Below are 27,862 nucleotides of genomic sequence, written 5' to 3'. Positions count from 1 at the left end.
CTGCAAAATCGCTGAAGAAAGGAGGAAGGCGTATGTGTTGAATTTTGGTAGAGAAAACAAGTATTTAGTTTTTCTTCAAGTGACAACAATACTGATAATAATAAGTCATGAGGGGTATGGGTGATGCAGGGGGCTTGTTCCCCCTCACATAAAACACTAATTTTAGACACATGTTTATTCACAATCATCTGATCACAGTTTTCTGCATTAAGCAGAATGTCTGGTGTATATTAGTGAGGAGACTCATGTAACTGACAGGTACAGTTTGCCAGTAAATTCCTGGGCATGGGAATACCTAAAATTACTTGGAAACAGGGAAAACATGCAAACCATCACTGTAACTGAAGGTCAGGATGGAACCCCCAACCTTTGGGCACTGAGGCAGAAACCTCAACTACTGAGCCACCAAGTCTAGAGGTTGTACTCAATTTTTGGATTATGTGTTGTCATATAAAGACATGGAGCTCTGATTGTATATATGCCTCTGTACAGAAATTTTTTTGTAATTTGTTGTATTACTACTGTTATGTTATGGAGCTTTTCTCCCCAGGCCTCTGCTGTAAATGGACCTTGTTCCAGTTGAACTTTCCCAGTAAACAAATGTAAAATAAAAATAAAATAAATAAATAAATACATATTTGTACCATTACTTAGCCTTAGGTAAAAATTACCTGTGTGCACATCTTGAAATGGCAACAGCCTAGGAAACAATGGGAAAATGGTTCTCCTGCGAGTGGTTGGCATAATGGTCAAGATGCTTACTTAAATAGACAAGGTACAGAGTTTTATTCTCAGCTTTGAAAGAAAATTGTCTAGGCTTAAAATGCCCCACCAGGACAGCTAGCCTAGTACTTACTTCTGACTCTGTATAAGCAAATCTGCAAGCCATCCAAGAATTATTAATCAATAACATAACGTACAGCAAAATTTAAATTGTGTATAGATGTTGATGCAGCGTATACAAGTAGTCAAGATCATGCCTGCTCAACTTGGTCAACTTCTATGAGTCAGTCACCAGAGTTGTGGATGAAGGCAAGGTGGTTCATACAGCCTACCTTCATCTGGCCAAGGCCTTTGATACCATTCCCCAGGAATCATAGAAAAACTCACTAAGCTAGGCATCAACCCCTATATCACTAGGTGAGTTGCAAACTGGCTCACAGGTAGAACCCACAGTGTGAAAGTAGCTGACTCTAAGTCAGACCACCAACCAGTCACGAGTGGATTCCCACAGGGTTCAGTCCTGGGTCCTCTCCTGTTTGGTATCTACTTCTCTGAAGTCCAGGCCAAAACGAGGGGACTCTGACTGACAAAGTTCACAAATGATTGCAAGTTGGGAGCTATTATTAACTCCCCAAGTGATGCTGACATCCTACAGAAAGGCCTCACTGAGACCAACGACTGATGTCAGAACCATGGCCTTAAGCTCAATGCCAAAAAATGTGTTGTCATCCTGGTTCCCATGAATTACCACATCAATGGTAGTCCACTGAACAGAGACGGTGTTATAATTGATCTAGGAACACAGGTTGAAAGCAACCTCTCTTTTGACCACCACATTGCCACTGTGGTCAGAAAGTCCTTCTATGTGGCACATCTCATTACTAAGAGTTTTGCATCCAGGAAGAAAGAGGTCATTGTCTCCCTCTGCTCTTCCCTCATTAGGCCAATCATTGAGTACAATGCCCCATTTGGCATGTACCTCACTAAACACCTACAAAACTGGAGAGGCCGCAAAAGTACATCACAAAGAGGATCCTAGGCCTTAAACATTTGTCCTACATGGACAGACTCACAAAACTCCAACTGTTCTCTGTCTCATATCGCCTACTTAGAGGCAAACTCTGCTTGACTTACAAAGCCATGTCTGACCCATCTCTGTTAGAAATGCTACATATAAAGAAATCCCAATCCCTCCACACCACATGCTTCAGAGACCTCAACCTCATTACCACAATCAACAGAACATGCTGGAGGGACAGGTTCATAACCCAGAGACTTCCCATGCTATGGAATAGACTTCCCATACATGTCAAGCAGAGCACCTCACTGGCCCTCTTCAACAGAAATCTTGATGAGTGGATGGGAAATAGAAAATTCACCCCAGGGATCACTCCAGTGGCTTTACTTAACAGAGGGACTGGGAACTAAGGTTGGGTGGCATAATTCTAGGGTAATCCTATGGGTTAGGATTGTAAAGACTCCAGGGCCATTTGCTTAGTACACACCTATGAACCTATCAACAGTTCAGTGATGGCAGTAAGACTGAAATGTAATAAAAGACAATTAAATAAAACCAAGGATCATCTTTTAATTAAAAAAAACATACTGCAGACCTGTAAAAGGCTGACATTCCAGTATTACATGAATAGAGTACATAAAATAAAACATTTGGCACCATTCCACACCACTGAATCAAAGAATGTATACATATTATAAGACTGACTGCACATAATAAATTATACTGGAACTACTATGAAAAAGTGGAAATAAATTTACAGTTGAGCCATGAAAATGGGAAAAGTACTGGCAGGTGTAAGAATCTAATGGGGATATTCCATTTTGATTCTTTTTCACCATTGCTGTTTTGCGTTGTTTACTTAGAATATACTGTGGTCATAGTCTGACTTCAGAAATCCATCTTGTAAATTATATCTCACTTTTTCCCCTTATGATCTAATGGTGCATAACTCATTGAAAAAAACAACTGACTGTCCAATTACAAATGTTTAAAACTTTTTCAGATGATATACGGATGATATCTGGCCTTGCCAAATACAGAGATGCAACATTTATAGCAGGAAAACTACACCATTAAGAAAATATCAGCCTAAGAAGGGAATGTGATATAAAATGACTGGAACAAAGAAGAATAGGAATAGATGAAGGGTTAGCAATACACGACCTAATGAAAGCAACCTTAGTAAGGAATACCTAGGAAAAATAAAACATATTATACCATGACCCCCCATTAATATTCCAAAACGTGCATGCTGATTGGCCAGCATGCACGTTGTAAATCGACTTATACTAATGGAAAAAGGTCCGGTCGCCCGGACTTTTTCCATTACTATAAGTCTCTTTTAAAACACTGTCTCGCTATGTTAAAAGAGTTTAACATAGCGACACAGGTTTAAAAAAAAAAAAGTAACGGAGAAAGCAACATCTCCGTTACTTTTTACTGTTTCGCTATGTTAAATGGGTTTAACATAGCAAGACAGCTTTAAAATAAGCAACGGACTAATAGAAAGTGATGTATGTAGTTAGGCTTTTGTTAGCATGAATGTCCCAACACGAGGGTGAGTAGCAGATTGATATCACTTAGAGAGGAATATAGTGGGATCACACATAAATCTAAAACCTTCTGCCCTAGTCTGAACAAAGCAGATACACATAAGGAAATTGGTTGAAGAGTGAGACAACAAATAAAGGAAGGGAACATTTTCAGAGTGAGGTGTGAGTCTATTACCCTGAGAAAGACAGTGTTCCAAATGTAAACATTTAAAGATTAATGTGTAGGCAATAGCTCAGCTCTTTAACTCATAAGGAACTAATTGATTCAGTTGTGAGTGGTATAGCAGAGTTTTAACCAAGGTGAAAATAATATGAATCTGCAAATTCTAGTCAATGTTACCTAATGTTTTCTGTCATCACTGCAGGGCTAGTGCAGTGAATCCATTCTCAAGACAGCTTCATACCCAAATCCTAGAATAGTTTTCATGGCGTCTCTGTTCACTAAATGTAACTCGATAAAATAAACTGGTCAGTCCAACAAATAAATATAACCAGCCCTCTGGAAGGCTGAACAAAAGTCCCAGTATATGTAATGAACCGCACTGGCACGAAGAAATTAGTAATTTCTCTCTTTATTTTATACACAAAAAGACAGTCTCTGGTTGAGCGCTTTCATCTACTAGCGTAGATTTCATCAGAACCACTTACACCTTTGTTAACTCCCTTTTTATATGATATTCAAATCTTCAATTAACATGTCATAATTGTAAAATCACATCATTAACCCTAATACTTAAAACTCATCAGTATTTAAAGTGCACAGTGCTGGATTCCCTCAATGAACCTATCTATAGATAAATACTATTTAAAAACATACGTAAAAACCTATTAAAACTACATATTCAGTTACATATAATGACTTCCCTTACCTATATGTGATTACTAAAATACTTTAAAATAATTGTACATACTAAAATTTCTGGGTGATACTTTATTAAAAATAACAGTGCTATCCATTATACTACCTATACCCTATTATCTATCCAACATGGGTTTTATAGAAATATATTCGTTTAATCCTGGATATTCTGATGCATTTAATTTGATTTGCCAGCGTGTCTCTTTTTCCAATAATTTCATCTTGACATTACCTCCCCTAGGGTTCACATACAACTGTTCAAGGATCCCAAACTCAAACTTCCTACATTCTTTATTGGCTTCACAGTGTCTCCATAGGGCATTATTCATGTCTTGCCTCTTCATTCTGTAATAATGTTCATAGATCCTGTTTCTTAAACATCTAGATGTCATCCCTACATAATATTTTTAATAAAGTATCACCCAGAAATTTTAGTATGTACAATTATTTTAAAGTATTTTAGTAATCACATATAGGTAAGGGAAGTCATTATATGTAACTGAATATGTAGTTTTAATAGGTTTTTACGTATGTTTTTAAATAGTATTTATCTATAGATAGGTTCATTGAGGGAATCCAGCACTGTGCACTTTAAATACTGATGAGTTTTAAGTATTAGGGTTAATGATGTGATTTTACAATTATGACATGTTAATTGAAGATGTGAATATCATATAAAAAGGGAGTTAACAAAGGTGTAAGTGGTTCTGATGAAATCTACGCTAGTAGATGAAAGCGCACAACCAGAGACTGTCTTTTTGTGTATAAAATAAAGAGAGAAATTACTAATTTCTTCGTGCCAGTGCGGTTCATTACGTTCACTAAATGTAGGCAGAAGATTTGCTGGCTTGATTATACTTGTAGCAGCCTCAGGGAAGTGCTAAATAATATGACTTTGGTTTCCTGAATATGTGCTTTGTGTCTCCTGCAATCAAATCTCTGATTTAAAACATCACATCCCCATTTATACAGAAATAAAAATCTGATATTAGAAAAGCATCACTTGACTTACATAGTATACCCTTTTCATACCTAATAAACGATACTGATCTTACTTAATGGGCAGCTTATTGTTTTCATTTTTCCTCGCTCCTTAGAAGAATTTCCTCATCTCCTACTTATGCATACCAGATTTCCATTACTGATTTGGATCTCACTGTTTTCCAGGAAGTTGATTCCACTATCTGTCACTCTTCCCAGAACTTTATGAGTTTAGACTTTATTGCTGCATTTGCCCACTAGGGCTGTATTACTTTATATGAAGAGCAAGGCCTGAACCTAGATACAGTGGCAGTAGAAGGGTCCACAACAGTACTAAATGAGTGGGAAGGTATCCTAGGAATGGCAGCATCTGCAAAATGTATGGACTCACTTATAAGGTTGTGAAACCAGCTTACAGAGGAAGGCAAAACTACTATATATCCATGAAGGCTAACAACTGTGTTAATAGGAAGGTTCTAGGTAATGAATCACACAACCCCTTGTTTGTGTAGCCACTCGATGGGTGCACGGAACAAAAGTACTCAAATCCACAACTAGCCAACACCAACAAAACATCCAACTCAAAGCTGTAAATTTACAACTTATTTTATTTTAATTCTGTACAATGTATAAAATAAACAGATTTTGGCCACACACTTTCATCAGTATTAAATATAAATGGCTCATTTTATAAAAAATGCATCTTGACTTAAAATTCATCAATCTTAAACTCAAAAGAATTAAGTGAAATGATCAACAAATTTTACCACGGCCCAAATATACGCCCTGTACAAAAGTATGAAATAACTATAAATTTATCAAAACCAAAAAAATTATTGATGCAAATTTATAACAAAATAACATAAATAAAAATCTACAACAATTCCTTTAGTCCTAGACCAAACAACATCTCCAATGTAACCATCCAAAAATATTCCTTTTTAGATAACGCATCAGTCCAGAACATTTTATTGGTGGAAACGGGAAATTGTATCTATCCCAATAAATATAAAAGCAGCTCCCTTCATACACCGGTTATCAGTAAGATGTTCATAAATACGTGTTCTAAAATGCCTAGAAGTTTTTCCCACATAAAAAGGAATAGTGGATACTGATGAAGGTGTGTGGCCAAAACTGGTCTGTTTTATATTTTGTGCAGCATTAAAACAAAATAAAGTGCGGATTTATAGCTCAGCATTGGATCATTAGTTGGGGTTGGCCAGTTTTGGATATATTTAAAGAAAACTAGAAAATTCTGCAGAATATGAACTTCTTTTTTTTTTTTTTTGACATTTAATCTACCTTGTTTATAAAAAGTGTCACACTTAAAGAATATTTGAGGGTAAATAGGAACTCACCAAATAAAACTGACATACTAAAATCATGTTCGAAGGTAAATAAGAACTTGCTAGAAAAAATATTTGCCATATTAAAATCACTTTAGGAGGTAAGGACTCACAAGATAAAATTTATGCCATACTAAAATAATGTTAAAAGGTGAATAAGATATCACAAGATGAAACAGTATGTAAATGACCTATTCCAGGAGATGCTGCTAATCCATCGAGACTTCTTTCATGATTAATTATATTTGGTAATATGCACATACATGCAGGCACAAATACACATTAATGAATTCACAAACAGGCTGACACTCACACACATAAGTGTACACATGCACTCATGCACATGCACGTACACTCATGCAAGAGCATGTCTGCACCGCTAAAGGTCAGTGAAAGGACAAGAGAATCCAGAAAAAGGGAAAATCCCAAATCAGCAATATTCCTGAAGATTAAGTGATATTCATCAAAACTGGCAGCAAAACTTATTATGTACAGCAACAATCAACTACTGAAATAAAACATTAAGAAAACAGAGGCCAAAGATAAGTGGAATAGTTCCAGGTCAACTACCTGTTAGGAAATGAGACAGATTAAAAGATAATTTAAATCTTGCAAAATAAATATTTATTTAAATTTAAATGAAAATGAAAAGATATATTTATATATATCTGATAAATTCTTAGGACATGGAAAAGATGGATATGGATATTCCCAGGATACTGGTATGGAATGTGAAAAAGATGCGTAACAACTAGTTTTGTTTTTATTTTTGTCTTGTGGATATTCCGTTATAAATTAAATTTTAAAAAACAGCCATATTTTAGCTTTTGTGCCCATTATTTCAAATAGAACACACTCTCTGGCTTTTGTGCATCCTATTTCAACTAGAACTTCATCTATCTTTCTTCTAGTTTGTTATAGGACACAGCTTTTTTCTTTTTCCATTTTCAATATGTTTCCTAAAAATGTGAGATTGCTAATGTACACATTAATCATCCAATATCAGAAATTAAACAAAGAGCTAACCTGTTTGTAAAGGAGAATGAATTCCACATTCAGATTCTCTCCTGATCCAGTAATAAGTTTTCCTGCTAGGCGCTCTCTCTTCTCAATACCATCATAGGAGAAGTTGGCAACAAATTCATAATTTTTGGTTGGGTCAGCCTGGAACATAAAAGCACAATGAAGAAATGAACACACTAAATGTGCACGTCAGTAATCATAAGGCATTCCTGATGTTACCATAAAATCCAGGGGTGTAGATAAGATATTAGGAATTGTACCTTAACTTCCAGAATGTAGCTCCCACCCACAGCTACACCCTACAGCATACATTTTCAATACGGGAAACAACATGAAATGAGCACCCTTAAGAAAAAACTCGTTTAGCCAACAAGGCATTTTGAAAAAAAGATAAATCAACAAAATACGTAGTCTATGTTAAATATATAAGGATTTCGACAGTTTAATTCTAGCACACCTTATTGCACAAAATTAATATTTTTAAGTCTATGCCATGGCACACATGACATGTGTCTGGCAATTTCCTTCATAAAACTTTAACACTCCAAGACAAATCTCTTCCATCCCACCAGTGAATTGGTGTCATAACAGCTTAAAACTCCATGTGAACTGCACACACACACTTTATGAAGGCTTCAGTATTAAGATTGGGAGAGTTTGTGTTAAGTGTAGGTGGGTTAGGGTTAAGTAAGGGAATAGTACAAGAGTGAGTGAGTGAGTGTGTGTGTGTGTGTGTGTGTGTGTGTGTGTGTGTGTGTGTGTGTGTGTGTGTGTGTGTGTGTGTGTGTGTTATGTAGTGGATGTAGTGGCAGTGCTCTGCAAAAGTTTTTTCAAAGGTAAGGTTCAGGGTTAGAGTTAAAGTTACAGGCTGGAGCATGGTTAGGGTTAACAGGCAGAGAAAATGTTATGGTTTAATACAGTGTAATGGTTGGCAGCTATCTTTAAGTTAGTCAAATGTTTAAATTAAAATACATAATAATATTTCTTCTCACATGAGGTAAAGAATGGGAAGGTCTGTGAATGGTGAAATAGCATTTTCTTTATTTATTTTTATTTCTTTCTTTACTAATTTATATATTTATCTGTCAGTATAACTGTCTAGTTATTTAACTTGTGGACAGCACTACTTAATGTTAGGTAGTGCTGTCGCACAGTGTTGGATTTTCTCTGAGTAATTCAGCTCCCCCATCCTAAACATATACAGGTGGCACCCTACAGAAATGCCGGCACTCCAAATGCTGACTACTGACACTCTTAAATTAAGAAAAAAGAAAAAGATAAAGAAAGATTGAAACTACAGGAAAAGAGGGAATCTCAAACATCACTCTTCTCCTTTAAACTACTTTGCATTCCATGTGATGTGGGGAAAAGCCACCACCCCGAGTTTATATATACTAACTTCAAGATTGTCATTCCTCAGTGTAAAGGGAATATCCCAAGAAATGGCCATCTATACCACAGTATAATTCTGTTTTTTCTGCCATTCCATCACCACATTATGGGCCTCATTATAGTGGGTCCCAACATGTCAAATGGCTATCCACATGAATACATTAATTGAATTGTTGATCTTCCAAACTACCCATAGACTGTGTGTGTGTGTGTGTGTGTGTGTGTGTGTGTGTGTGTGTGTGTGTGTGTGTGTGTGTGTGTGTGTGTGTGTGTGTGTGTGAGTGTATGTGTGTGTGTGCTTCCTGATATCATATTTAGGATGTATTTCCTGCCTTATATCCCCTTATGAGATAGTCTGTAGAAGTTCATATGTCTCCAGCAAAAATGCATGCCATCTTTAAATAAATTATTGTGCGGAATATAGCCTAATACTCAAGTTTGTTTATTTCTTTTGTGATTTTATTGCTTTTTGCAGGCTTTGCCATTTGTCTAATATTATTTCTTCTACTTACTAGTACACATTGAAGGCTTTCAAGAATAACTTAAATACCTTCCCTCAGTCTCAGTCACAGCTAACATACAGATCTTGCTCTTTTGTCATCAATTGTGTATCTTCTTGTTATATTTAACCACAAAGTGATAACTAAATGATGGCCTTCAAGAAAAGCATCCTTATCCCACAAGTCCTGGTTAAATTATTTCCAATAATAAGAAACATAACTGTACTACTGCATTTCTTATATAGCTTCATAAGTTTATAGGTTCATATGTTTATACTAGGCTAAGGACCCCCAGGGTCTTTATAAGCCTAGCCATGCAACCCAACTCAGTTTTGTCTCCTAGTACCTTGGACACCTATATGATGGGGAATGTAAATGAAGAGATAGCTAAGGCTTATGGGGGTTATATTAGTTGAGGATTAATTTACTTACTGTCAACCTCTGTCCATCAGAGACATGAGGGCCAGACAAGGGGTGAATTTACAAATTCCCATCCAATGATCAAGATTTTGTTTTGGATAGAGTCAGGGATTAACTCTACTTCACATGGATGGGGAGCTTATTCTACAGTGAAGGGATACTTTGAGACACATACCCGTCTCTCCAGCATATTCTATTTATGTCACAGGTAAAGTTTCTGTCCTTGGATGTACTGTTTTGATTCTGTTTGCTTTGTCGATCGGCAAGAGATCCATCATAGCTGGATCTGAAGATGCTTCATATGCCAGGCACAGTTCATCTCTCAGTAACCTCTAGGAAACTGAGTGCAGAGACAGAGCCTTTAGGCAATCTGGGTAGGGCAGGGTATTTATACATTGAATTCTCCTGGTGAGGAACTTGAGAGTGTGTTGCAAGTGCCTGTTTACGTACATGCCAAAGGGGCATTGTACTGAATGATGGGACTAATAAGTGCTGAGTAGAGTATATTATAACTTCCTTGGACCTGGATGCCACACCCTTGGTTATAGCTTTGGAGACATGATTACTGTCTACATATGCTCCCATTTTTCTGACTACCAGGTCAACTCTTAAGGATGTTCTATTGATAGAGCAATTAGCTTGGGTGGATTATTTTCCAAAGGGCACTATAATGCATTGTTTTGCATTGAGTTTTAATCCATGGCTTTGGCACCAGTCATTTGTTTGTGTTAAACCCTCATGTAGGATGCCAATGTCATGGGGAGAAATCTATGATAGCTCTCAGTTTAAATTCATCTGCAAACTTGGTAAGCCAGAGGCCTTTGACATTAGCCTTGACTTCCAAGAAGTAGATTTCAAACAGGAGTGGACCCAACATGGGGTACACCACTGGTGACCAGTCTCCTGGTGGAGGTGGTCTTACTGATCCTGATTTCTTTGATCCTATCTGTGTCCCAGCCAGCAATCCAGTGAGTTATGTATGCATTTATGCTTAATTCTGTGTGTTTGCCAATAATACCTGAGTGGGGAATTTTACCGAATGCCTTAGTCAGGTCAACATAGGCAGTATGCACCATTATTTTCCCTCATCTGTAGCCTTGGTGACCTGCTCAAAGAAATCTACCAGGCTCAGTAGGCTAGACCTTCCCCAAACAAAGCCAGACTAGGATGGGTCTAATTTCTGAACATTGACAATGTCCTTGTTCATCATTTCAAAGTTAATTCATTCCATGGCTTTGCATATTAGACTTGTCAGACTTATGGGTTTGTAATTGCCAGGGTCAGTTGATGGTCCACCCTTATGAAGACAGATGACCATTGTGACCCTACATTCAACTGGCATATAACTTGTTTTGAAGCAGAAGATAAAGAGTGCCTGAAGTGGTCATTCTATGTCATGTTTTAGGCTATTTAGGAGGCAACTAGGGATATTGTTGAACCCCACTGAAGCAGTGGTTTTGGCCTTAATTACTGCTGCCAGAACCTGCTCCCTGTTGATAGTTGGGGGGATATGCTAGAAGGGATTTCACAGAGAGTAGTGAGGGAGTGGGGGAGGGGGGTGAACTAAGCACTAAATGTATCAGCCAGTAGATTCACTATGTTACCCTGTTTAGTGAACATTGTGCCATTTACGACCAGTTCTGCACACTGCTAAGTGTTACCTTTAAGGTTCCTGACATAGCTGAATAAGGCTTGTGATTGTCCTTAGCCTGGGAGGCTATCTTGACCTCAGAATTGGCCTCGTTGGACTTTATTAGACCTCTTAGTTACTTGTTTAGTTGAATCAGAGAGCTCTTGTCTCTATGTTATTGACCATGACTTTTTCTTTTGTTATATACTCTGTTAAGGTAAGGATTCCACCACTGGGGTTTTGTTTTTGGTGTTAGATATGGGCTTACTTCTGGCAGGTACGACAGACTCATTATAGCCAATTGCATGTTTGTGCAGGGTTTCTGTGAATAGTTCTGCATAGGTAGCTGTATTCTCGGGATGTGAAGGAGCCGTGAATTTTGACAATCTATCTCTTAAGAGCATTTACTTTGCTTTAGGATAGTGCCTAAAATGTATGGGTTTAGTTGGGTTTTCCATGTTTATTTTTATTTGAAAGGAAATAGCTTTGTGGTCTGACCTCACCAATAAGGGCATGACACAGGGGAGGGTGTAATGCTTTCTACGCTGGTGAGTACTAGGTCCAGTATGTTTGATCCACTGGATGGAGTGCACACTATCTGATCTAGCATGCTCATGTTGATAAAGCCAAGGAAATGTGCCTATGAGTTAGAGGCAGTGTACATTTCCCAGTATAGAGAGGGGGAGCTAAAGTATCCCATGAATAGCGTATTTATTTGGATGGTGAGTACTTCTAGTAGGTCTAGGTAAGAGTTGTGAGCTTCATGGGTCACAGAGGGTGACCTGTCGCTAGCCAGGACATAGCAAGGAACCTGGTCTGTGGATGCTCAGACATGGATGAACTCCAGGACATCATCTTGTTTAATGACATTGGACTTGTATTTGCTGCTAACGTAGCTTGAGACCCCCCCCCCCCATTTAGCCCTTGTCTGTGCTGCTTTTCACCTAAATGTGTGGAAGGCACTGTAACCTTGCATTTCCAGAGTTATTCTATGGCTTTAAACCAAGTCTCAGTAACAGCACAGCTGTCCACATTCCTCATGTGTGGAGCTTCTTGTTTAGACTCCTAGCATTGAGCTATAACACCTTACGGCTACCTTGAGTTTGTTCTGTTGGTAGGTTTGTCAATTTTTAAATTGCCTAAAAGGACGCTAAAGGGGGTGAATAAAATTTTAGCCAATACACAAAAGCCCAAATGGAAGAGATACAGACCATCCTTACCAAAGCAACATGGTCTGTTAACTATGTCCTTGCATGCTGATAAACATAGGATCCCATTGGAGTGACATCAGAAACAAAGCCAATTATTAGAATCTATCATTTTCAGTGCATACTTTGGCATCATCCTTACTGAAGGCAGAATTCTGCTCAGTGCAAGGCACAAATCTGTCTGTGATACATATTCAGAGAGCTCCATTATGTCTCTTTTCATATAGTCCATTGAGGTATGTCTCAGGTCATTTAATCCCAATGGCCTATGACAGAAACATATTGGTACCTGAGATGCAGTGACCTGAGTGCATGCATGATATTGCAGATCCCAGCTCCAGACACGCACCTATCCATTGTATTCTCCTTACACAGCCTGATGAGAAGGGCATCTGTGTGTTGTGCAATAGAATCTCCTATGATAAGAGAACTAGATAAAGTGTTTGCTTGTCTTATGGGCTTTGGTCTTGGGGGTCATTAAGTGTAGGCTACTGTATGGTGTCAGGTTTTGCTTTTGTTGTGTGTTTTGGGGGTTGCTGAGGATAGGTGTTGCTGTTCGATGGCTTAGGAGGCCTTTGAGGTTTGGGAAGGTTTCTATTAAGTTCCTCAGAGTAAGATGGCCTATGTCTGTGGTGATCATTATGTGTGAAAGATGTAGTCTGTATGTGTCTTCTAGGCAACATGGTTTGTAAGCAGGATTTTTGCCTCCATGGAAGTTATGTATGTACATCGTTTGCACGTTGTGTTAGCTTCTTTGGGGATTAAAAGGTTGTCTGGGTAAATGAGACAATTTCTATATTGTTTCAGGATGCCCATATCTACCAAGATGGTTGAGAAAAATTAGGAAATTGTATATCCATGTTGTCAGGACCTGTATTAGGATTGGGTTATTATGGTTTAGGGACCTGGATATAAAGGGGGGTCATCGGCATGGTGTCTAGAGTTAAGGATAGATGTTAGATAGTGCTATGATCTGGAATTAGTGCTGTTCAATGTATTAGCTTGCTACTCTAAGCTTAGCTTTGCACAAAGCCTTTCTGTGTTAGAAAGTCATAAATACTAGTTTTATAGGTAAGTTTTAAAAAATAAGCATTTGTAACTGTATAGGGCACTGCTATCCTCCACTGCACAGTGATCACCATCACACAAACATGCCTAAGTTACAGCAGACAAAAAAACTGAAAATTAATTCATATGCCTACTGAGCCCCTTAGATTGTTTTCCACCCCAGATAAATTAGGCAAACACTTTCTGCCATAAGATGGATGATCCTGGAATTTCTTAATGTAAAAGCACAGCAAATGTATCTCTCAAGTACAGATTTACACCAAGCAACTAAGTCCCTAAAAAGCTCTCTCACTGATGAAACAATCTCACTTTAAGCCTCCCTGCATGATTCCCAACTCAGAGAGTTCAGGCTGCCTTTCTACTGCTGTTAGAAACGCAGTCCACATATGCTTAATGTAAAATACACTTTGGTTAGCCAAACCTAAAAAGGTATCAACTAGCTACAACAAGTAATTGTCACTTTAAGCTCCCCCGTGTGTTTCCCACATCAGATAGGCCATTTAACCTTTCTACTGCCACTAGAATTGCAGGTTTAGTCATCTTAATGTACAAAACACACTTTAGTTAGCCAAAAGTGAAAGGGTATCAGAAACAAATTAAAACAACTAGTTACACCAAGTAGTTTTCACTTTAAGTCTGCCTGTGTGTTTTAGAACTCAGACAGACCAGGCTAACTTTTCACTTCCACTAGAATTGCAGTCCCAGCTTTTTAAATACAAAACACACATTAGTTATCCAAAAGTGAAAAGGTTTCATAAACAAATTAAACAATTAGCTACAACAAGTAATTCTTACTTAAGCCTGCCTCTGTATCCCATCTCAGACAGATACAGACTACCTTTCTTCTGTCACTAAAATTCAGATCTACATCTCCTTAATGTAAAAACACACTTCAGTTAGCCGAAAGTAAATAGGTACCAGAAACAAATCTTATAACTTGCTACAAGTAATTACAAGGTGATTCAAAGGCAGACAAGCCTGCATTCAGGAACACACACACACACACACACACACACACACACACACACACACACACACACACACACACACACACACACACACACACAGAAACTTACTTTAAGTAAAATTCAAAGTACACTAACAGTCTAATAGGAGGACCTTCCCAGTTTCATCTCTCAGTACCCAGTAAGATAAACACAGAAGATAAGACTGTGTGGAACTTCTAAAGCCAGGTATACAGATAATGAGACTATGAGGGTCTATATTAGATGAACAAAAGTTCATCTTAGCGAACACTCACAAGAGAGAAAATTGCAAAACTTGAAACCACAATTGTGAGAGCGTGGTACAGTGAAGATGAGAATATTTGCCCTTTCCTCACTGTAGTGCGATCCCAGAGTTGGAATATATATTTAGCGAGGGGTGTGGGGGGCAGCCCCCCACAATTGCAGTTTAGAGTTCCTAGATTTTCGCTCATGTGAGCATTCGTTAAGATGAACTTTTGTTCATCTAATATAGACCCAACTATGAGGAGCTTCCAAGGCCAGATATACAGTAGGGACGGGCATCTCAAAAGCCTCCAAGATTAAAAGCACAACAGGAAAAATGTGGGTGGATGGGAAAAATTCAGAAAAGTGATAGTAAAAATGCAATAAAATGAGAGCCCACTCAAAAATCATTTAAACACCTAGGCAGAGCAGAGAAACCAATTAAAAATACTACACTATAAAGAAGTGCAGCTATAAAAATGCTTTCAGTTAATAGATTTAACTTCAGATACAGAAAAAAACAGAACAGGAAACACAAAAAACTAATTTAAATTGTAAGATAACCTCAATATTTTAAACACAGTTTAAACGGTATACCTTCATAAACTCGAATCACAGTGGTTCGAGTACTCATATGAGCGACTTGAAACCACGAAAGTGAAAACATCAACAGTCCTTAATGTTCAAAAAACAGCAAATAGAAAAGCAGATTCACTGTTTTTCGAACATTAATGTCGAACAAAAAAAACTAAGTGTAAAGCAGGGGGCAAGCCCCCCTGCAACCCCCATACCCCCTACTTTATTATTCTAACTCCGAGATCGCACTACAGTGGGGAAAGGAACCATTTCCCGATCCCCACTATAGTGCAATCCACCCCAGAATGTCAAATGTGCAATGAGCGACTCTCACTGTGCATTCGCTCATTGCACATTCGAACCTTTTGCCGTTCGGCGTTTGCAAACTTTGCAGACTGCCTTTCGGAAAATTGCTGTTTGCTCTTGTGCAATATGCACATGTAAAGGTAAACCGTTTAAACGTACTCCTCTGGATGAAAACTCTAGTCCAAATGCTTTGTTTTCAAGTTCCAAGCTTCCAGCAGTCCTATGATTAAGAGGTCTGACTGCATTTATAATGTAAATATTGGGGGGAAGGGGCTAATTTCTACAAGCTCTAATTGCAACTCAAGCAACCGGCCAAAGCTGACTTTTTGTTTTACATCTGAAAAGTTATTACAACAGACAATTAAATAAGCAGTGCTAATGGAGACTATAAAAATGAAAATCAATTTACAGTTGAAGCTGCAAATTCAGAAGAGAGAGTAAAACTCTGCAGTAAAATAAAAACCCACTCAGAAATGATTTAAATACCTAGGTAGAGCACAGAAACCACTTGCGAATATTACACTATCAAGTACTGCAACTATAAAAATGCCTTTAACTAATAGCTTTAACTTCCAATACAGAACATATCATGACAGAAATACACAAAACTGATTTAACTGTTAAAGTAAGTGCAGTATTTTAAATATAGTTTAAATGTATTTCCCTGGATGTAAAATGTAGACCAAATGTTTTGTTTTCAAGCTTCCCATTTTCCAGCATTCCCAAGACTAAGATGGCTGACTGCTTGTGTAATGTAAAATACCAAGGGGGGAGGGAGCTAATTACTACAAGCTCTAATTACAATTCACACAACTGGCCAAAGCTGACTTTTTGTTTTTAAGTTTGAAAAACTGTAACTTACTGTTATAAGTTTCCCTTCAAAACGTTGTGGTCCATCTGTAAAGAAAAAAACAAATCTTTAAGGTAGTGTTATTTTATTGAAGGTTTAATAAAGATTTCATAAACTATGATTTTATTTTTTTCTGCCTTTTATAATTCATTCACATTTGTTTTTCTTTGCTATTAAAGATATTCACTGGCAATGTGCAGCAGCTTCATTATGGGACATCCTTTAATACACTGACAACAAGGGTTTCTTAATTCCATGAGATACTGCAGTTCATATAGTGACTGTAACATCATAAAATGTAGCCCCAAACACTCTACTGTTGTCCCATTAACAGTGCTTAAATTGATCTGGTGGTACCTAGAGAAAATTACCATAAGATATACAGAAAGCATCCAATGGCCTAAATGTATGACCAGGCCTTTCTGCTTGTATATGATAGCCAAACACTCCTCAGTGGTTACTTTATGCAGGGAACTCATCTTCATCACAATAGTATTAGCTATTCCTGTTCGGTAGAAAGTATGACACAAGAAATTCACATTGGCTGAGTAGTGAAAAACGAAGCAAGTGCAATGAACTAAGTTTGTTGAGTGCTGTATGACACTCATTACGAAGCTTTCATACATCTGTCTGGGGTTTGTCCTCTTTTTTTTCTGCAAAGTATTTCTGAATGCAAAAGTTGCTTGGAAATCAAATGGATTCTTGTATCAAAGCATCAAGTCATGTTACTTGATTGTTCATTTAATAAAGATGACTCCTGTCTGCCAAACCTGTTTCAGCCTCTGAAGTTTTATTTAACATGCGAAAGCCATCTCTTATACGCAGTGCCACACTATGTGTATATTTCACATATATCTAGTGGAGATTTTACCTGGTTACCTACTACAGTTTTGATTTAACGTAAAAGTTTTAATACCTTTGTCTCACTACCTAATGAAACAATACTGAACACCTTGCTTTCACTTAATATGAACCAATATTTGGTATGTTGAACAGACAGGTACCTCACAGCTGGGGTGGATCAGGTTACATTCTTAAGTATCACATGGCTAGGATGAAGCGGGTTACAATCTTGTGTGAAAATGAGTTTCTGGGGTACTGAAGGGTTATTTTTACAGCTTAAATTTTCCCTAAAATCAGCAATTCTGGCTTTCCAAATTAACAAATGTTAAGACTGTTGCTGTTATGACTACATCTAAGTACACATATGAGCTTAATTCCCAGTTATATGATATTCGTACATAGGCCCCTATGTTGGGTCTAACATTTACTTATGACACTGTCTCTTGAGCTATATGTAAAGGACTTTGGGTTTCTAATTGATAACAAGGTCGTTTGTAAGAAGCAAACTTTCCAGCTAAAGTCTAAGATCTTTAGACAGAGGTGTCTGTTTACACTTATAAGGCCTAGAGTTTGCACTATATTAACAAATGTATATAAAGCTATATCATTCAAGTTATTATTCAATACAACTCACCTTTTTGTGTTGTGCATTAAGACAGATCAGCATATTCTAGTTGGTACAAAGATTTTCTAAACATGTTTTTTCATTAAGCATTACTAATGTAAAGTGAAGGGTTAAAAAAGAGTAACTATTTAGTATAAACTATTGTCCTATAAAGGAAAATTATAAATTGACTATAAGGCTAGAGAAGGTAAAGTACTGAGGACAGTATTTGACCTGCAACTACATCTTTATCAGTGGAAGACTAAATCTTAAGGTGGCAAATATGCAGTTTATACTAACAGTACAGGAAGAGAGAGATCCATTACACTATGGAGTCTACTATTGTGGAATAAATAAAGTTCCTTAACAATTGGGAATGCTACATCTTTTGATAGATTTTAATGCATCTTTAGATTGCTGAGTTAGAGATTGAAAGTTGTTGCGCCTTTCGGCTTTTCCCGGTTAGGGGTCGCCACAGCGGAACTCCGGTCCACTAATGATTGGCAGTAGATTTTTACGTGCCGTGTTGCCAGCTCTGACGCACAACCTTCAACGAAGGTACGCCCATTCACACATGTCTCCACGCAGAAGACGCTCTAGCTGAGAATCGAACAGGACAGCGTCTTACTGTGAGGCGACAATGCTACCGCAGCACCACCACCGCACTGTCATGATACCAGGGAATCTGTGTTTCTAGTGATGTTCATCATTCATGCTTAAAATGCACCTACGGACAAGTATGACACTGCTTTAGTACACAGCTGGGACATGCTCACTGTGAAAGTCGTTACTGATGGCATTGGGCATGGTACTGCTGTGGAACATTCTGTCCTTTTACAATCCGGGTGGTACACCTTCTGAGGTAAATAAGTACATGAAGCGGGTCAGTGGCAGGTATGATGGATGCAGCTGCTGGTATGATGAACAGGTGCCAAAAAGGATTAGGGTGGGTTTTAATGATACAGTATGGATGCAGAGGTGGGGAAGTTGAGAAGGATACAGAGATATGTTACATCACCAAAACCCATGGTGTTGTTTATCTTTATAAAATGAGTATTCATTGAATTGTCATTGTGGAAAAGAAGGGGTAGGATCTACTTCAAATGCTTACAGCCTATAAACATATGGAAGTAAAATATTTGCATCATAAGTATGAACTGTGACAAAAATAAACATTAGTCATATAATTCATGCCCAAACATTGCCAAACAGTAGGAAACTTAAATGTTCTGAAAATGAATGAGGGAATTCAATCTTTCTTAAACAGCTGCAGACTTAAGGAAAAACGTTTCAGGTAAAATGCTGGGGAGTTGTAACAGTGTGAATGTAGAATTACCAGCCTTTCCAAATGAAGACTTAAGTTCACTTTATCAAATAGTGTCATTCTTCACCTTACCCTGGAAGTTTGTGTGTGCATTCATTCAATGGTACATGGTTTTGGGAATCTGTGTGTTTGGTGGTGTACTATATCAGTAGAAGCGCATTAGCATACAACAATATCTCACTTCTTTCCACTGTTTTTTTGTCTAATTGATGATGAGGTGCTTGACAAAATGTCATTGTTCAAATTTTTGTATCAGAGCACTGACAAGGGCCAAGGAAAGCATAGCAGTACAGCAGTTCGAGTTGTTTCAAAATGACAGCTGCCATAGGAAAGCACAGCAGTACAGCGGTTAGAGCTGTTTCAGAACTCTGGAAGCTGCCATAGGAAAGTTTGCACTTTCCCTCTCTGTCTCTGTGCACTTTCTTCCTCCCACATGCCAAATATATGCCATAGATGAATAGAAGATCTTCCATACTGCCCAAAAGTGTGCACATGGTGTGTGTGACTGACAGTACATCTGTGTGCATCTGATGAAGGACTACCATCCTGTCTGGCATTACTTTCCTACCCTGAGCTCACTAAGGGTTGATATAAGCTCTGGTTCTCCCATGACCATTAACTGCATGAAGTGGCTACTCCAAGAATGAATGAATAAACAGAAAATTTTTTCAGCAAAAATGTGCCATAAGTTTTGAAAATCTCTAGTTTTGTTTCAGACCCTAATGAGATTTTATAAGCTACAAAATGAGTATAAGTAAAAGAAAAAAACTGTCATAACGTTATTTCATAACAAGACCAAAACAAATGGATTTTGCCTTAGATCTGAAAATGATAACTTTCTTCCTTATGCAATACCCAGTCAAAATGTATGTTTTTGCTCAAAGTACAGAAAAGCAACAAGAGTTACCAGATTGTGTTCATCCATGTAAATTCGGCATTATAAAGCTAAATATTTCATAACTGTGGAAGCTTCAAAATTTCGTTATTCTATTTTGTGAGGCTCTCCAGTGAAGGAAACAGTAATTGCTATTATATCTGATGTAGAAGATGATTTACAGCTGTTGTTGTGTCTTTCGGCTTTTCCCGGTTAGGGGTCGCCACAGCAGAACTCCGGTCTGCTAATGATTGGCAGTAGATTTTTATGTGCCGAGTTGCCATCTCTGAAGCACACCACCACCACAGTCATCAGAAGGTGATTTACACTGCAAGTACAAAAATAATGTGTTGAAGTAAAGAAAATGAATGTTTGCATGTATGTGACCGAGTATCATATGGATTCAATTTTATGGATAATCTGCTACAGTATTATCTTTGTGTACTGTATAACTAAACTATATATACTTTGTATACTGATAACTAAACCAGTCCACTGGCTCGGCCAGGAATATGTTGACAAAGAAAACTGTGTATTAAATGTGAAGGATTCTGTGGTATTACTTAAATATCTTTAGTCATCATCCATAGTAGAAAGGGAGGAAAAGGAGAGGGCATTACAAAAAATAAATAAATAAATAAATCTCCCAGATCACAGTATGAAGAAATAAGAGTCCATCAGGCATTCTCACCTCCAGTAGAAGCACAAAGGAAGTAGAAGTGATTAACTGGTTCTCTACCTGAAGTCAGAAGTGTGTTAGTGGGGTACAAATAGCACACATTAATACTTACTTTGCCATTTTTAGATTGCAGTAACATATTGACTTAAATCAGCCATGAACCCCCAATATATCCATTTTCAGGTTCCATCAAATGAAAATTCTCCCAGCAGAACAAAAAAATATTAGCTCACTCAGTCTACCAAAATCATTCCTCTGTCTCTCTGCTCTAATGTACTTTGTGGCCATTCAGTCTGTTTTCTTTATGTTACTTATTAGTGTGATCATAAAATCAGTTATCCAGGGGGAACTACATTCCCCAAGTATAAGTAAATACTTTCACAAAGCCATATTAATGTCCTTGCACTCCACAGCCCCTGAATGTTGACCATGCAGAAAATATGAATAAATGTCATTGGTAGTAGGACTGGTCAGAAAGCATCACCATTATGACCAGCTGTGAGTGTATCACCCTAAGGATGGTGGCCTATGTATTGGCATATAAGACAGAATATGCTATGTCCATGAGAAGGTTCTAGTCCAGGAACTGATTATCAGTGTCACAGGCAGGAATTCTGCCTGCTTATTCTTAAGCCACTTTGTCCTGTCTGTGTAAACCTGGTCATTTAATGGACTTGCTATGTATTTCACATTTCTGTTAAAATTTATTTAACACAGTATTTCCTTACATCTTTTGGACATATTCTGTTTAATAGTTATGGGTGAGTCCAAGTTTTGGGCACACTTCCATTTCAGAGACACTTCCCCTACAAACTATATGCCTTGCTGTAAAATGTAACTATGTCAGTCAAGTTTCTCCTGGTTCTAGTACCCCCTGGAGCTTATATATTAAGTAGCATCATTCTGCTGTCTTGTGGTTCCTATATATTATAACTCCTAATTAGATTAACATCTATTTATGAATTGCTCTGACCTCTTACATATCATTCCTGAGCTGTGATCTTCAAGACTACACACAGTATCGAGGAGCAGGTGCTCCAAACTTCTTCCCCCATCCTTTTCTAGGGGTGATACCTTTCTGTATGTATCCTAGAACATATTATTTACTATATCACTTACTGCACAGCAGGGACATATCATTCCCAAATATTAACCATATCATAAATGACACGGGTACTTCAGAGTCTAAATATATGCCTTAAGTTAAAGGCTAAAGCAATCAAAAGTAAAGAAGTAAATGGTACAATGAGCAAATGCAAAACGCAGTTATTCAGCATTTCAATTAATAGAATAAATGTAAAATATATAGTTTCTCACCACATGGTCTGGGGTTTTGTCCCTGAATAACAAGCAGAAGGGAGCAGCAAACCACAAAAAGAACAAGCCTCTGCATGATATTTCAGTTCTTCTGACAAACCTGCAGCTTCAAGTAACCCAGATATTTCAGCAGCTCTTTATATAGGATAGCAGAGCAGCAGGTAAGCATCAGCTGACTTGGATAAGGGTCACTTGAAGAGCATGTTCTCTTGAGACACAAAAGGATGAGATAATGACAAGGGCAGGGCTTATTATGCAACAACATTAAGTACATAATCTCAAAGATAAGACAATTTTTATAAGGTGAATGAAAGTGCATGGTCATAATAACAAATGCTGCTAGGATTTATGAATATGTTAAAAGGAGAATCCTCGTTAATCTTTGCAAAGGAGTAATCTAGAACTGGAAACATCATAAAATTTAGGACACTATTTTTTAATTAAATGAACTACATACTTTATTATCAGTAAACTTTCACAGAACAAAGATAAAATGCTTGTTCTAATTTCAATCTGTCTAATAATGGGTCTATATCACCATATCGAATGGTGATAATGCCAAACATTGAAAATATTGAAAGTTCACGAGAACGAACTTGCTATTGTGGTGGCGCTGCACCCCCCCCCCCACACACACACACTAAATATATATTCCAACTACAAGGTCGCACTACAGTGAGGAAAGGGCAAATATCCCAATACCCACTGTACCGCGACCCCAAAAACACAAGTTCGTTCTCGTGAACTTTCAATATTTTTGGCATTCAGCATTATCACCATTTGATACGGTGATATACACCCCTAATAATCATGCAAACTGGAAAAATGTTAAGCTGTGAGATGGTTGCAAACACCATAGACAGTGTGCTGAAAGTCTTTTTCAGAAATAATCAGATTAACAAATTTAGTAACACCAACAAAGTCTAGAAATTGATTATACCTTTAGCAAGAAATCAGCAACATATTTTAGGTGCTGTGCCTGATATTTCAAGAAAAAAGTATTCTGATCACCCGCACTAGTAATCACCTTCCAGAGTTATACAACTGCTGAGTCTTATTTCATTCAAGTCCAATAATCTATGGCAAATTCAGTGAACAAGCTTAAGATTAGGTTATAACTTCATAACTTTCAAGCTTACTTGCTGAAAGCCAGATCATATTATTGGGTCTAACTGAAGAAGATTCACTAAAACAATTTATTTATTTTTATTAACATTTGTTGACCGGAGAATGTCCACTGGGTCAGAAACCCATTTTCTATGGAGGCATGGGGAGAAAAGCTCCAGTTACAGATCAAAATAGTTAAAGCAAGGTAATATTTATAATAATAAAACAGAGTACAAAAATTTTTATATAATTTCCTAACAATTAGTAATACACAGAATAGAAAGTTTTATATAATCTGGTTAAGTGTTAGTAGTACACATACAATATTTTAATGGCATTCATTGTAAGGAAGGAAAAAAGACAGTAGATACATTCATAATAAACAGTTCATTTATGCACTTCACTACATGGAAATTTAGGATTTAGGCTAGTAATGATAACAGAGACAAGACAGCAATTGACATACCTTAACCGACATAGAAAAGTCAATGAAGTTCAGAGGATTTACAAATTATTATTTGAAATTGAAGAGTCATGCTAGTCAGCAACATATTAGAAGTTGTTTATTGTGTTCTATAGTTCTGGGCAAAAGGACAGATCTGATTGTTAAGAAAATGGCTTTTTATGGCAAATTTGTAGGTTTTTATGGAATCAAGTTGTGTAATAGAGGGGAGTAGGGCATTCCATACTTTTGTTACAGAGTGGGAGTACAAGATTTGTCCTGCTCTCTTATTGGGTACGGATACTTTTAGAAGTTGTTTATCAGTGGATCGAAGATTCCAGGAAGGGATGTAGGACAGTAAGGATAGAATGAAGTGAGGGGTAGTTTTCTGGGTTGTATATTAGTTTATGAGCAACAGTTAGTTGGGTGAAATGAAGATAGTGGGGGAATTCAAAGCATTTAAATTCCTTAATGGCCTGGCAGTGGTGTGTGTGGACTGGTAGGACAGAGACAAATTTTACAATTTTATAACAGCATAATTGTAGCTTGTTAATTAGAGATGTGTGACGGTTAGTAAAGATGGGAGGACCATAGAGATGGGAAGGGAATAGAAGGCTATTTGCCAGTTTTATTTTTGTGGGTTTATCCATGTAGAGTTTTAGTCTGTAGACTTTGCCTAGTATAAGATTTTTTTTATTGCATTAAGAATATGTTTTTTGAACTATAGTTTGTCATCTATAGAAATGCCTAGTAGTTTTGCTGTTTTCCCTACTTTGATTTCAGTCTTGCTTTGGGAGTAAACTTTAAGGTCATGTGGAGGTGGTTTAGATGAAAATAGTAGAAGCTTAGATTTTGGGGGGATTTAGTAGTTTGTGCTTCATTTAGCCAGGTTTCTATGGTTGAGAAGGTATTTTGTGTTATTTTTAGGAAATCTGGGAAGTTGCTAGAGGAGGATATGATAGTAGATTCATCAGCATACTGGATTAGTGAACTTTGAAGGGAGAGTGTGTGCAGATTATTTTTAAATACATTAAAAAGCAAAGGTACAAGAATGGACCCCTGGGAGACTCGTATTTTATTAACCAGATAACTAGATTGATTGTTTTGCCATCTGACAGATTGTTGTCTGTTGTTGGCGAACCAGGTAAGGGTATGTTCGGAGCATCCTAATGTGGCTAGTTGTTGGAGCAGTTTAGTATGCAATACTGTGTCAAAAGCTTTGGATGGGTCTAATAAGACTACTGTTGTCAATAGATCAGAGTCCAGAGCTCTGTTCACAGTATCAGTGAAAGAAAGTATGCAGATTATTGTCAAAGAGGTGTTTTAGTAGTTGAGTGTGTATACACCTTTCCAATATTTTAGATAATGGTGAGAGAATGGAAATGGGTCAATAGTTAGTTAAGTCATTAGTATTTCCACCCTTGTGCAATGGGGTTATAATGGATTTTTTCCAGATTTGAGGGACTGTGGATTCTGAGATGGATTGGTTAATTAGAATACTAGTGGGGTAGGCTATTGCATCGACACCAAGCTTCACGTATTCAGAGGGGAGGTTATCGGCAGATAGCGAGCATGGTCTTAGTTTAGTTAGCAATTTAAATACTAGAGAGTTGGGCACTGGTTTTAGGGAGAATATGGGAGTTATTGGGGTATAGTTAATGGTTTCTTTGTGGAGTGAGGGATGTAAGCAGGGATTCTCATGAACTGGGTATGAAGTGCTTATCATTGTTTGGGGGTTGTTTGTCATTGATGGGGGTTCTTTGACAAGTTTAAGTATGTTGTTGATAAAGTGGGAGTTAAAAATGTGGGCTATTTGTTATGGTCTTTATCAGGGGATAGTGATGGGTTTTGTTTGGTCCCAGGATTAAGGAGAGAAGAGGCTGATTTCCAGAATTTTTGTTTCTTTGATAGATAATTGTTGTGAAAATAGTTTTCTTTTTGTAATTTTTAACTAATTTCTTAGCTTTGTTACGAAGTTGTTTGAAGTTAATTTCATTTGCTCCCTTTTTATTTTTACGCCATTCTTTCCAGGCTTGGTCTCTGGAAAGAAGTTGTTTTGTTGGTTTAGTTCTTTTGTACTGCATGGGGGTTAAAGTATTTAGGGTACCAAGTAAGACCTTGTTAAAACAGTTTACAGCATCTTCTAAGGATGATGTTTTTAGTGGGGTCCAATTCTGAGCTTTTAGGGAGGTACTTAAAGTTATTTGATTGAAGTTAGGTAAGATTCTAGATGGTCTATATGAGTGGGGTTTGAGTACCTGAGTATGGGTTCTATGTGTAAAAGCTGGTAAATGGTCATTTAGGATATCAGGGAAGGTACCAATGTTGGAATATTTGTGTGGATTTGAGACTAGGAGCCAATCCAAGGTGGCTTCTGGTTGCTTGTTTAGTATTCGTGTTGGGCATGTGACAGGTTGTGTATACCTTTGCAGGTTACTACAATTAGCTGGGGAGTATGATATTAAATTTTGACAATTAATGTTAGTATGCCCTAGAATAACAGTTTCATTGGATATGTTTTGGGTTGTCCAAGACAGAAAATATTTCAAGAGTAGGGCTATTTTGGCCTTGGGGAATATATAGTGTTGCTAAGAATAAATGTTTACTATTATTTATTTGTAATGATGCAAATAAAATTTTCATTTTGTCAAAGGCTGGGACAGGTTTAGGAAAGGAAGTAATGGTTAAGGAGTTATGGTACATTAAATTTACACCCCCTCTTTCTTTTGGAGTCTATCTTTTTGTAGGATATTGTAACCAGCTGGAACTATTTCAGTGTCTGATATATGTGGCTTTAGCCAAGTTTCTGTAACAGCTATGTTATCAGGGGTATATTGAGAAGGGGGGCATGAAATTCTGTAATATTGTTATGAATACTATTTGTGTTGATATAAATAGGTTTTGAGTGTTAGTAGGTGACCTAGAGGAGGGAGATATTGGGAGAGAGGGAAGGGCCATGATTTGGATGTGTGTCATCACTTTGACATAGTAACAAGAGATGATTTATAAGGTGTGAGAAGATGTAGGTTTTAGAAGAGGACTTAGCTAAAGCATAGGAATTATTTTGTGTTTGTTGTTGATGGGGAGGACTCTGGATTTGTTAGTGTTTACATTGGTACAATTTAATGAAGATGATGAGATGTTAGAGAAGAAACAAATAAATACATTAGAGATTTTTTTATTCCTAAGTTTAACTTTTGCTGAGCTTCCTTTAAAACAATGAACAGTCTCCTTAGAAGCTCCTTTACCATGGGAGGTCTGTATCAATTGACTTCACCTACTCTTTCTTAAAGCTTGTGCTTCTTTTACTTTCTTTTTTTCCCTCCTACATACTTTTAATCTCCCACTCCCAAAAGAGTGTTATCCCACAGGTCAGAAAATGTTTTTTACCAATTTACTTCAAAAGAAGATAAATCTATTTCCATTTCTAGTTTACTATCCTGCCTCCCCCCCCTCTCTCTCTCTCTCTATCTCTATCTCTATCTCTCTCTCTCCCTCCTCTATTCAAGTTGTTTGAATCTTCTATTGAAAAACAAGTCAAAAAATGCCTGCCCATCTACCTATGACAACTTTTGCAGAGAATACTACTAAATGAATTCTGACCACAGCATTTTTCCCATTTTAGTCTATTAATCAACTTTCTTCTTGTTAGATCTGGCTCTATATCAACCAGCATTTGGGCCTCTTTCAAAAAGTAATGTTCCTAGGCATCACCAGTGGTAATCAAGGGCAATCCTTCTTAACATGACAGGCCTTCATAGAAACAAAATTGCTTTGTTCCCTCTGATTCAAATGGTAGCTTCAATCTCCAGAATGAGGCAGTAATTATCAAAGTACCTCTGACATCTGACATTTTGTCAACAAAATAACAACGACCTTTCCAGATCAGTCATATGGAGTTGTTATGAAATATCCTAAAACCAAAACTGGAACACATCTTAGCATTAATAACCTTCAACTCCTCCAGCACTTTCTGTGCTCAGCAAAATT

General features: G+C 37.4%; 1 protein-coding gene across 1 annotated transcript in view; it reads right to left on the bottom strand.

Moving 5' to 3' along the window:
* Positions 1-22,409, bottom strand: part of LOC122805338 (mammalian ependymin-related protein 1-like) — a 57,725-nt gene extending 35,316 nt beyond the window's left edge. The window contains exons 1-3 of the mRNA XM_044075425.1: positions 22,324-22,409; positions 16,695-16,729; positions 7,507-7,644 (exon numbers count right to left, since the gene is read on the bottom strand). Of these exons, the coding sequence (XP_043931360.1) occupies positions 7,507-7,644; positions 16,695-16,729; positions 22,324-22,399 (249 nt within the window). The 5' untranslated portion in view covers positions 22,400-22,409. The remainder of the gene's footprint in view (positions 1-7,506; positions 7,645-16,694; positions 16,730-22,323) is intronic.
* Between the last annotated feature and the right edge of the window lie 5,453 nt (positions 22,410-27,862).

Source organism: Protopterus annectens, chromosome 6.part1 (genome assembly GCF_019279795.1).
Source record: "Protopterus annectens isolate FY-2018-M chromosome 6.part1, PAN1.0, whole genome shotgun sequence".
NCBI classification, from domain to species: Eukaryota; Metazoa; Chordata; order Ceratodontiformes; family Protopteridae; genus Protopterus; species Protopterus annectens.
This window is presented reverse-complemented; position numbering and strand designations above follow the sequence as displayed.